Raw genomic sequence first — 12516 nt, 5'->3', positions numbered from 1 at the left:
CCCTCATCTGTACCCCCGAGCGTGTTTATTGGCCAAAGAGAGCTCTCACAGCCACTATTTGTATAGTGAATCGGTGTGAAGGCCTCTTGTCCATGCTCCAGCGACGTGGGTTGTACGACTCGGCCTGTTTTGGGTGGTCCTTTCTGCCCAAGCGAGCTGCTTCCTCCGCTCTCTGCCCAGCTGACCACCCGACTCTGATGGATGCTGTGTTTTCGCCCGTCACTCATGCAGAAAGGCCCTGTCTACCCCCCTTTTCCCAAACCCAGCCCTCACCCATCCCTCTTCTCCGGCGAGGTCGTCTGTCCCAGGCCAGCTGCTGGTGAGCGGGAAACGGGAAAAACCAGCGCTCTCATCTCCATAGCGTGCGCCAGGCTCTGTCCGGCGTTCCAGCTCCGTCATGGGTTTAGCTCGTAGAGACTCAACAGCAGACAGAGCAGATGGAGCCCCCCCATTCCCAGCTGGTCTTCGGATGGACGGCTCCCCCGTCCTACACCCACACCAATACTTCAGATTGCACTGCGGCCCCCTTGTAGTTTTATTCTTAAATAATCCAACTGAATTTCCCTTTTTCGAGGTGGGGGGTTAGGTAGCACATAGTGTGGATCGTACGAATAGACATGCATTCTATTCAGACTGCACAACCCCCCCCCCCCGTGTTATCCTAATTGCAGCCTCATCAGTTTTTGGGATTCCAGGTTCATTGTTATAAGGCATCTAATGGGGGGCTGTGTGTTGTCCCAATGAAAGGTATGTCTAATCGTACGGGCCAAACTTTGCGCTACCTAACCCCCCCCCATCAACATTGCTTGCCTTGTCAGCTGTATAAAGGACTATAATGGTTTCCTTCCTGACATGATAGGGTTGAGGGTCAGTGTAATAGAGACGTTGCTCTCTTGTAATCACGGCAGAAAATGGAGGGTTAAAAAATGTAAATATTGAGCTTCCCCCCGTCCCCTGGTGTGACAGGTCTGAAATTACAGTGGGCTGTGGATTCATTCTTAAACGCTGACGTTTATCAAACACCCTGATCAGGTATGATGTTATTTCCCTAACTTTTAGGGAAATAGGAACTTCATAACTTCTCTAGACATGTTTTTTTTTTCCTTCTTCGTGAATCAGTTTTGCTATTGTTATTGCCAATGCTTTTTCAGAACATGGCTGAACTGCTGTAAATCAAAGGGCTTTTGGAGCAGTTAAGGCGCTTGTGTTTTGCCATATCCCGCCACACAAAGTGCACCATAGAAGAATTTGCTGTATATTTATGGGGACGACCTTCCCCATGACCTTGCAGAACACTTGTATATTATTGTAGGATACTTCTCGGAGGCCGTCTTTTTATTTAGACAGACTCGGGCCCTCGTAGCAGCTGCGTTTTCATAAGATTGTTTTCGTACCCTCTCCCTTTTCTTACCCCATCAAATTAGCCTTGATGAAGGTTTGCAATGTATAAATAAACGTGGCACACAAATGGATGGCTGTTGAGTGAGAGTCACGGAGGAGAAATGCCAGAATACTCTACAGAATCGTCAGGAAAATAAATAGACCTCTCCCCACCAGGCCTGTGTCTTCGTAAACATTCACCTTTTTTTTGTGGAAACGTAAGGAAACGACCCGGCTGAATTCCATTAGCCATATTGCCCTTGTAAGTGCAGCATTTTGAAATTCCTGTGGAATGGGAAAAGGTTTCTGAGAAATACCTTTTCTGAACCTCGGAGATTGGACTCCAATGCAGACCATGTCGTTGCAGGTGTTATTTTTCTCAAGTCGCTTTGATCACGTCAAACGATTCCAACCACATAACCTTAACTTATCAGCTTCAACATTTGTGACATAGCCTCCATAGTTTAATCAAGCCCTTTTCTCTGTCCGCAGTCTTTTCTAGGGGGAGGTGAGGTTCCCCTTTGTACTCCTGGGTCCAGGGCAGGGAGCTCAGTTGTGGCCCCTTAGGGGGCTACACACTGACCCTAGCATCCTGGAACCCCCCCTTGCCCTTAACCTCACTCATCACCTCACTGACTCCCAGCTATTTTTATGATCTTGCTGGACATTTGGACGATGTCTTTTTTACCCGAAAAATAGGAAACCCCTGAACAACACTGGACTTATCGTCATGGTAGAATACCTAGCTTTTTGGCCCCCACCGCTGACACCCTCTCTGGGGACACATTTCAAGACCCTTGGAGGTGGTTGGGTCTCATACAGTGGTGTTGTGCTTTATTTTAGGTACCTGAGCTCAATCTTCTCAAGGAAAGTTGGTACCGACATGTAGCCTATTGTATAATATCATTTTTTTTTAAATATATAGTACCAGTCAAAAGTTTGGACACACCTACTCATTCAAGGGTTTTTCTTTATTGTTTACAATTTTCTACTTTGTATAATATAATAGTTAAAACATCAAAACTATGAAATAACATATGGAATCATGTAGTAACCAAAACAATGTTAAATCAAAATAATATTTTAGATTCTTCAAAGTAGCCATCCTTTGCTCTGATGACAGCTTTGCACAATCTTGGCATTCTCTCACCCAGATTCACCTGGAATGTTTGTCCAATAGTTCCCACATATGCTGAGCACTTGTTGGATGCTTTCCTTCAATCTGCGGTCCAACTCCTCCCAAACCATCTCAATTGGGTTGAGGTCAGGTGATTAAGGAGGCAAGGTCATCTGAAGCAGCACTCCATCACTCTCCTTCTTGGTCAAATAGTCCTTACACAGTCTGGAGGTGTGTTGGGTCATTCATCCTGTTAAAAAACAAATGATAGTCACTCTGAGTGCAAACCAGATGAGATAGCGTATTGCTGCAGAATGCTGTGGTAGCCATGCTGGTTAAGTTAGCCTTGAATTCTAAATGAATCGCAGACCATGTCACCAGCAAAGCACCATCACACCACCTCGGCCATGCTTCACAGTGGGTACTACACCTGCGGAGATCATCCATCCACCTACACTGCATCTCACGAAGACACAGTGGTTGGAACCAAAAATATCAAATTTGGACTCATCAGATCACAGGATAGGTTTCCACCAGTTTAATGTCCATTGCTCGTGTTTCTTGGCCAAAGCAAGTCTCTTCTTCTTATTGGTGTTCTTTTAGTAGTGGTTTCTTTGCAGCTATTTGACCATGAAGGCCTGATTCATTCAGTCTTCTCTAAACAGTTGATGTTGATGTGTCTGGTACTTGAACTCTGAAGCATTTATTTGGGCTGTAATTTCTGAGGCTCGTAACTCTAATGAACTTATCCTCTGCAGCAGAGGTAACTCTGGGTCTTCCTTTCCTGTGGCGGTCCTCATGAGAGCCAGTTTCATCATAGCGCTTGATGGTTGTTGTGACTGCACTTGAAGAAACTTTTTAAAGATCTTGAAAAACCCTTGAATGAGTAGGTGTGTCAAATGTGGATGGTTCTTTTTTTAATATATAGAAGTGGGGATGAAGGAAATAAGACAAGACAAGGAAATGCTGTTGAGACTACTGAGACCATGGTAGAAATCTGAGGAAACACACGTTTACCTGACCACTGTCACTGGAAATGTTAATTTGTCATATAACCTAAGTATGTCATGCCGCTCGTTGTTACACTGTTGTTGTGTGCGGTTTATACATTTGTCGCCTGATAATTGAGGTTGATGAAGTGGCTTATTACATCATTATGAAAGCTGATACGCCGCTCTGAAACTGTCCAGCAGTGTCTAAATTAATGTTTCTTTAATTAATGACGCCCAAGAGGTTGGTCTCTAACAGGTTTCACGCATGCAACCCATTCTTCTTGTCAAAAGCTTTACTTTGAAGACTGTTATTCTCCCACCGCCTCTCACCAGCTCCTTATTGCCACTTCATAAATCATGTGCTTTGCATGCATTTCTCATTAACCAAATTAGGCATGAGAGGGTTTGGATGAATTCCACATTGTAGCTTAGCAGCCTGCACTGCAGCCAGGCCAGCAGGTCTGTGAGAAGTTTTGATCTGAAGCCCCGGCATGAGACGAGAGGCCCATCAAACCCGGTTTCCACAAGACAGTAAACAGTAAAACATTCTGGCACTTGCAAAGTTTCAGGTTTGGATTGATATACTCAGCAACACATTGTTTACTACATGAAACCCGAGGTGACTGAGTAGTTACTTTGCAAGATTGCAATGCATGACATATCCCTGACAACCCCTTACCTGTATGGATTGACTAGGGGCTCCTAGGAAGGAGACGATGGAAAGGGAATTGATGCGCAGCGGTCCAAGGTCTCTGCTGGGAGCCACCTGTTCCCAGGAAGGATCGCCGGCTCGGATCTCCACGGCAAACAGGGCTGGATGAGCTAATAGGAAAACCTGCCCCCCCCCCCCCCCCCCCCCCAAAATAAATATTGTTCTTGGGTCGGGGTGAAAAATAGAAAAAGGAGCACGCTGACCCAACTAGAGGCCCCTATAAAGGGCTGATTTATGCTCGCCTGGACAGAGTGCACCACGCAGAACAGGGACTAGTTTTTCTTTTTGTTCTGTTTTCCTGAATTTCCGAGGGGGTCAGGCTGTGCAAGAGGACAGTAAACAGAGCGTAGGCCGGCTGGGCTTCCGCGGTGCTGCACCACAGCCGGCGGGCCGAATGAGCCGTGGCGTGTTTGTGTAGCCGCCGTGTTCACGGGGCCGAGGGGAAAGCCACCCACATTGCGGACGACCATTAGACATTTCAATCCTTGCACACTTTGCAAACCACAGAGGGAGGGGGGAGACTAGGCGGCCTGTCAGGCATTTTTGCTGGTTTCCTAGAGCAAAGGCAGCAGAGTTGAAGTTTGAAGTGTTTTTTTGTATAGTTAAGTTCTATGTAGTTTTGTGTGTTTTTAAGCTGTAATTATTGAGTTAGCGTGTAATAGCGCTCAACATTTAAGTTTTGCTAACCTACCCGGCCTAACACCCAGTCTACATGACAGTTGGTCTGTTTTGAAGGGGAAGTTGTTGGGGAGTTTACACTGTCATGTAGCGGGAGTAGGATTTCTATGGCCCCGTAAAAGCAGGTGTTTCCATCTGGAGGCCAGAATGACACAAATTGGCCCAAGAGTTAAACTTGAAAGGGCGATAAGTGCAGTAGTTGTTACTGAATACTGTAGTAAAATAACTTCACTGCCACAGCCTGTTACTAAAATAAACAAGGGTTTAAGTCCACAGGAGTGCGGGTGGGTGCCGTCTAGTGTGTGTGTGTGCGCGTCTGCAGTCCCACACACACACACATCGACCTGCAGACCCAGCTGAGTAAACATCCCTGGCCTTCACTGTGCCAAGGGGAGCCCCTTCACTCTCCTCTCCTCCCCTCCCAACTTGAAGCTGTGGGGTGGCTGGGGCATAGCAGAGCAGGACCCCCCAACCACATGCTATACAGAGGAGGCCTTCAGCTAGTCCCCCCACATTAGCCAGCACAATTCAGCCACGCGTTTGATCCTTATATACACAGCCTAGGTTTGTATAATTCCTGCCTAGCATTTTTTTGCCTTGAAATCCTAAACCACTAAATGCAGCCCTGCGTCTGGCTCCGTTCATTTGATACTTTTTGCTGGCCAGGGTAGAATACCTTAAGATTTATGTGATTCGGTCGAAGTAGCCTCTCTGGTAGAGAGGAGTGTGTGTACGCGTGCAGGTGTGCGGCAGAGAGGTAGAGAATTCATTATGGACATCCAAAACATATGAAGAGTTGCTTCGCAGACCATAATGTTATCTCTATGAATTGCCCTTCCTGGGACAATAAAGACTTGCTTAACTTGGTCTCAGAAATTCTGGGAAACATCAAGCAGTAGCAGGGTTTTCTCTCTTTCCACGGCCACCCTATGTACTTCAAAGTCCAAGATCATCACCATCAATCTTTGGTTCTCTCCATCCCTCCAGTCATCCTTCCCCTCTCTGACAGATGTGAATTTTCCAGAATTATTCAACAATTCCTGCTTATCGAAGACGTCTCCATTCATATATAATTGAAACTGACCTATCCCTAGCCTAAATCCAGATTATCCCAATTACAAGAATAATTTAATAATTTTATATTTAACTCATTTCTGGTCGTAGCTGGATTTATGCAATTGTCATGTAAACACCTTACTCTGCTTATCTTAATTTGCATGAGGTAAATTTAAAACACCTGGTTTTCTGTGCATTCTTTCACATTTTTAGGAAATGTAAACGCATGAATCGGCGATCCAGCGGTGTATTTGATCTGCGCGTGTGCACACCGGTAGCGCAAGCCTCTCTCTTTAGCGCGAGTGAAGCGAGTTCGGAACAACTGAATGTATGCGTCTTAGAAATCTACTGAACAAAAGTATAAATGCAACATGCAACAATTTCAAAGATTTGACTGAGTTACAGTTCATCTGAGGAAATCAGTCAATCGAAATACATTCACTAGGACCTAATCTAATGGATTTCACATGACTGGGAGTACAGCTACAACAGTGGTAGGCCTGATCAACGACGAAACATCCTATAGGGAGGAGGTCAGAGACCTGGGCAGGTGGTGCCAGAATAACAACCTATCCCTCAACGTAACCAAGACTAAGGAGATGATTGTGGACTACAGGAAAAGGAGCACCGAGCACGCCCCCATTCTCATCGACGAGGCTGTAGTGGAGCAGGTTGAGAGCTTCAAGTTCCTTGGTGTCCACATCAACAACAAACTAGAATGGTCCAAACACACCAAGAAAGTTGTGAGAGGGCACGACAAAGCCTATTCCCCTTCAGGAAACTAAAAAGATTTGGCATGGGTCCTGAGCTCCTCAAAAGGTTCTACAGCTGCAACATCGAGAGCATCCTGACCGGTTGCATCACTGCCTGGTACGGTAATTGCTCAGCCTCAGACCGCAAGGCACTACAGAGGGTAGTGCGTACGGCCCAGTACATCATTGGGGAAAAGCTGCCTGCCATCCAAGACCTCTACACCAGGCAGTGTCAGACGAAGGCCCTAAAAATTGTCAAAGACCCCAGCCACCCCAGTCAGACTGTTCTCTCTACTACCGCATGGCAAGCGGTACCGCTTGTCTAGGACAAAAAGGGTTCTCAACAGTTTTTACCTCCAAGCCCTAAGACTCCTTACTATTTGCATTGTGTGCCTCCCCCCAACCTCTCTTTTACACTGCTGCTACTCTCTGTTTATCATATATGAACAGTCACTTTAACTATACATTCATGTACATACTACCTCAATTGGCCCGACCAACCAGTGCTCCCGCACATTGGCTATCTGCATTGTGTCCCACCACCCGCCAACCCCTCTTTTTACGCTACTGCTACTCTCTGTTCGTCATATGCATAGTCACTTTAACCATACCTACATGTACATACTACCTCAATAAGCCTGACTAACAGGTGTCTGTATATAGCCTTGCTACTTTTTACTGTTGTTTTATTTCTTTACTTACACACACACATACCTATTTTTTTTCGCACTATTGGTTAGCGCCTGTAAGTAAGCATTTCACTGTAAGGTCTACACCTGTTGTATTTGGCTTACGTGACAAATAAACTTTAATTTGACTGGATATGTATATGTTGGTCACAGGTACCTTAAAAAAAAATGGGCCTCACAAGTGGGCTCAGGATCTCGTCACGGTATTTTTGTGCATTCAAATTGCCATCGACAAAATGCAATTGTATTTGTTGTCCGTAGCTTATGACTGTCCATACCATAACCCCACCTCAACCATGGGGCACTCGTTCACATCAGTAAACAACTCGCCCACGCTGACGCCATACACATGGTCTGCGGTTGCAAAGCCGGTTGTATGTACTACCAAATTTTCTAAAACGACATTGGAGAGGACTTGCGGTAGAAAAATTAACATTCAATTCTTTGGCAACAGCGCTGGTGGACATTCCTGCAGTCAGCATGCCAATTCCATGCTCCCTTATAACTTGAGACATCTGTGGCATTGTATTGTGTGACAAAACTGCACATTTTTAGAGTGGCCTTTTATTGTCCCCAGCACAAGGTGCACCTGAGTAATGATCATGCTGTTTAATCAGCTTCTTGACGTGCCACACCTGTCAGGCGGATTGATTATCTTGGTAAAGGAGAAATGCTCACTAACAGGGATGTAAACAAATGTGGTATTTTATTTCAGTTTATTTGCATTTATCAGAGTGCTATGAGGTAGCCTTATTTCAGATGTGTCCATGTAAACAGGATTATTGGGGAAATCGTTATTCTTCCAAAGCATGTAACCTTCTGAATCAAATTATTCTATTAAATTATCCACAATAATCACATTTATTGTGTGCATGTAACCGTACTCTATGTTGTAGTAAAAATCTCTCTTGGCTTCTCTCCTCCATCACTCAATCCATTCCTCCTTCTCTCCATCTATCTCCCCTATCTATCCATCCGTCCTTCCCTGCATCCCTTTCTCCAGACACAAAGCCTGGTGTCAGAGGCGGCCAGGAAGAAGGAGAGGGAGCTGGTGTCCAGGGAGATCGAACGGCTGCGCTCGTCCATCCAGACGGTGTGCCGCAGCGCCCTGCCCCTGGGCAAGATCATGGACTACATCCAGGAGGACATGGACGCCATGCAGAACGAGCTGCACACCTGGAGGAGGGAGAACAAGGAGCATGCGCAGGCCCTGCTGCAGGAACAGAGGTTAGAGGGCAACACACACTTTACACACTAAAGCCTGGAGGGAGAACAAGGAAAACACACAGGCCCTGCTGCAGCAACAGATGTAGAAAACCCACAACCCATTCATACACACACACAGGACTGACATTACATTTTGTGGTGTGTGTCATTTCCAGAGTGACGGACAACGCCGTGGAGCCTCTGAAGGCCGAGCTAGCCGAGCTGGAGCAGCTGATCAAGGAGCAGCAGGACAAGATCTGCGCTGTCAAGTCCAACGTCCTGAAGAACGAGGATAAGATCCAGAAGATGGTGACCAGCATCAACTTCTCCTCGCGAACATGAGGGGGAGCTAAGGTCCAAATAAAGGGGTTCGCTCCCTTAAAAAAAATAAGTGTTTGGGTGAGCCTGGGTTCTTACTTAGTCTGGTAACATCCGAAATGATAGAGGCCTCAACTGCACTTTCATTCCTTGTCATCAATGTTCCCTCTAAACTTGCGCGTGTGCGTGGGCCCGCACTTCCTCCAGGACTGCAGTGCAGAAGAAATGCCATGCTGCGCAGAGACGCAAGAGATTGAACTTCACTGAGTTCACCCCATTAGTTTGCACTATATAGATCAATGTTTTTTCTGTGATCAAATCAACATTAAATCAGCCCCTTTTCAATGCAACAAACCAAAACAAATCTAACTTTGCAAGATTGAGTCTGTGATTTTGCTGTAGCCAGAGCGCAACGGAGTAGAATTCTATTGGCAGGGGTAGCCCACTAGCGGTCTTTCAATCACCCATGAGTTCATGCCTTTTCAGTTCAGATCAGAGAGCAGAGCGTGTGCACATTTGTTGATATTCTTTGCTAGTTAGTGAGTTGTTAGCCCAGTTTATAGATAAGTATAGGTCAGCCATGGGTTGTTACTGCTTCCTACAAGAGCACAAAACATGTAGGATACATTTCAAGCTGTCTTTGAAAAGCTTCCATCTTAATTAAAGGGGCGGTATTGTATTTTGAGACGTGTTTGAATATGCAAATAAGCCGATATGCAGAGCGGTAGCCTACATTGTCTAATTCTCTCTATGGTAATAATAATTAGTTGTATTTTCTAAAGTGTTTCTTGCATCATGCAACACAATACAATGCCATTTACAATCATCTATTTGGCCCATGGCGTTAGAGACCAAGTAAAAAATTCTAAATTAATATCAAGTCTTTTATAATGTTTTTTTTATTTTATTTTTTATATATAAGTCTCATGCAATGTAGGGCTGCATTGAACACCATATATAGGCTACTGTAGTAGGCTATATCATTGAAATCAAAAGCTATTTCCATGTGAAAATGTTATGGGATTTGCTCCATTGGTTTTGCTGGTAGGCCTACATTATTTTCAAATTCCACAATAGCCATTGGCTACTGTCAAACTGTAAGGGTACAGCCTCAGAGTTCATTGTAAACGTGCACCGGAAGTTGCACAAAATTCTCACAATGTTCAAGTTTCCGCTCACAAAACCAAAAATTGGCTCAGTGCCCCCAAACAATGGAGGGAACGTTGGTTGTCATGTCATGATGAGAAAAAACGCCCCGCTTTTATCACCCCCTCTCTTTTCATGGTGCCTTTGTGGAACACACACACACACTAACTGACTGGTTATGGAGAGGGTTTGTATTCAACCCCCTAGGGAGAGAGATACACTTGTGTTAATTTGTTAGTGCTCCGTCCACTTTATGGTGTTTGACATACCTTTACATGTTTTATTCGTTTTTCATTTTTCGACATTACATACTGTATGCATAGAATAAGGCTTGACTTGAATCTGTATATACAGTACCAGTCAACTTTGGACACCTACTCATTCAAGGGTTTTTATTTGTACTATATTCTACGTTGTAGAATAGTAGTGAAGACATCAAAAATATGAAATAGCACATATGGAATCGTGTAGTAACCAGAAAAGTGTTTGCCGTGATGATAGTTTTGCACACTTTTGGCATTCTCTCACCCAGCTTCATGACGTAGTCACCTGGGATCCATTTAAATTAACAGGTGTGCCTTGTTTAAAAGTTACTTTGTGGAATTTCCTTCCTTGATGCTTTTGAGCCAATCAGTTGTGTTGTGACATGGTAGGGGTGGCATACAGAAGATAGCCCCATTTGGTAAAATAACAAGTCCATATTATGGCAAGAACAGCTCAAATAAGCAAAGAGAAACGATAGTCCATCATTACATTAAGACATGAAGGTCAGTCAATCTGGAAAATTTCAAGATCTTTAAAAGTTTCTTTAAGTGCAGTCTCAAACCATCAAGCGCTATGATGAAACTTGCTCTCATGAGGACCACCACAGGAAAGCAAGACAGAGTTACCTCTGCTGCAGAGGATAAGTTCATTAGTTACCAGCCTCAGAAATTACAGCTCAAATAAATGCTTCAGAGTTCAAGTACCAGACACATCTCAACATGAACTGTTCAGAGAAGACTGCGTGAATCAGGCCTTCTAATTGGACAGCCGTGTCATTGTGAGACACAGAGTAGGTAAACGGAAGCTCTCCGCATGTGTGGTTCCCACCGTGATCCATGGAGGAGGAGGTGTGATAGTGCTTTGCTGGTCACACTGTCTGATTTATTTATAATTGAAGGCACACTTAACCAGCATGGCTACCACAGCATTCTGCAGCGATATCCCATCTGGTTTGCGCTTAGTGGGACTATCATTTGTTATTCAACAGGATGAATGACCCAACAAAACTCCAGGCTGTGTAAGGACTATTTGACCAAGAAGGAGAGTGATGGGAGTGCTGCATCAGATGACCTCGCCTCCTTAATCACCTGACCTCGACCAAATTGAGATGGTTTGGGAGGAGTTGGTCCGCAGAGTGAAGGAAACAAGTGCTCAGCATATGTGGGAACTCCTTCAAGACTGTTGGAAAAACATTCCAGGTGAAGCTAGTTGAGCTAGTTGAGAGAATGCAAAGAGTGTACAAAGCTGTCATCAAGGTAAAGGATGGCTACTTTGAAGAATCTCAAATATAAAATATATTTAGATTTGTTTGAACTTTTTTTTGGTTACTACAGGATTCCATATGTTATTTCATAGTTTTGATGTCTTCACTATTCTACAGTGTAGAAAAATAAAGAAAAACCCTTGAATGAGTAGGTGTCCAAACTTGACTGGTACTGTATATATAAAAAATCCACATCCAACCATATACATTTTATACGCACGTGTCATTTTTAAATATGTCTGTCAATTAACAATTCTGCTGTTCTTCAAAGCCTATAAAAAGCAATAGATCCGAGTGAGGTGTGTTTTAACAGCTAGGCAGTCGTGAGTAGGAGAAGACATGGCAGGAGGAACAAGACATGTTCCTCCTGGCAACCACTAGCCGTCGGCAAGACAGCATGCTGAATTTATTTTTTATTTTTTACAACGAGCACGTGTGCGCCTAGACACACACAAAGAAATTTAGGAGCACAATGAAAAATATTTGAGATATTAAAGCTAGAATCCTTCATTTTTCTAGGCGTACTGGTGCTCCTAAATACAAATTCCAGGTTGCACAGCAAAACATTTTGGCTGACATTAGTTGTCAGTCATGTTTTTAGGATGACGATTTAAAATTCTGTAGATAATGTTCCCAAATTGCATGTGGAAACAGATTGCGCTGTTTGTGATTTGGGGGTTCAAAACTTGATCGTTCTTTCATCTGAATTGGTTTTCAGAAAAATGTATAACCAATCTATCCCACCTAGTGAATATTACATGTTTTGTGGAGTTTAATTTACATCTTTTTCGACATCTTAAAAAAAAAAATCTAAATGATTTGTAAAAATGAAACAATACTAAGGTGGTGAAATTGCCCTACAATATATACCACATGTACAATATAAACCACATGGTTAAAAAATGTAGAAAAAAGTGGTCCACAGTTCAATTCCCGAACAAC

The 12516-nt window shown here is 44.0% G+C and overlaps 1 protein-coding gene across 1 annotated transcript in view; it reads left to right on the top strand.

Annotated features, from left to right (window-relative positions):
* The window catches only part of traf3ip1 (TNF receptor-associated factor 3 interacting protein 1), a 37596-nt gene extending 27085 nt beyond the window's left edge, over positions 1 to 10511 (top strand). Inside the window, exons 15-16 of the mRNA XM_046330086.1 lie at positions 8380 to 8603; positions 8759 to 10511. Coding sequence (XP_046186042.1) covers positions 8380 to 8603; positions 8759 to 8924 — 390 coding nt within the window. The 3' untranslated portion in view covers positions 8925 to 10511. The remainder of the gene's footprint in view (positions 1 to 8379; positions 8604 to 8758) is intronic.
* Positions 10512 to 12516: the final 2005 nt, after the last annotated feature.

The sequence above is a fragment of the Oncorhynchus gorbuscha genome, linkage group LG01 (assembly GCF_021184085.1).
Source record: "Oncorhynchus gorbuscha isolate QuinsamMale2020 ecotype Even-year linkage group LG01, OgorEven_v1.0, whole genome shotgun sequence".
Taxonomy (NCBI): Eukaryota; Metazoa; Chordata; class Actinopteri; order Salmoniformes; family Salmonidae; genus Oncorhynchus; species Oncorhynchus gorbuscha.
Note: the sequence above shows the minus strand (reverse complement) of the source record. Positions and strands in the feature narration are given on the sequence as shown.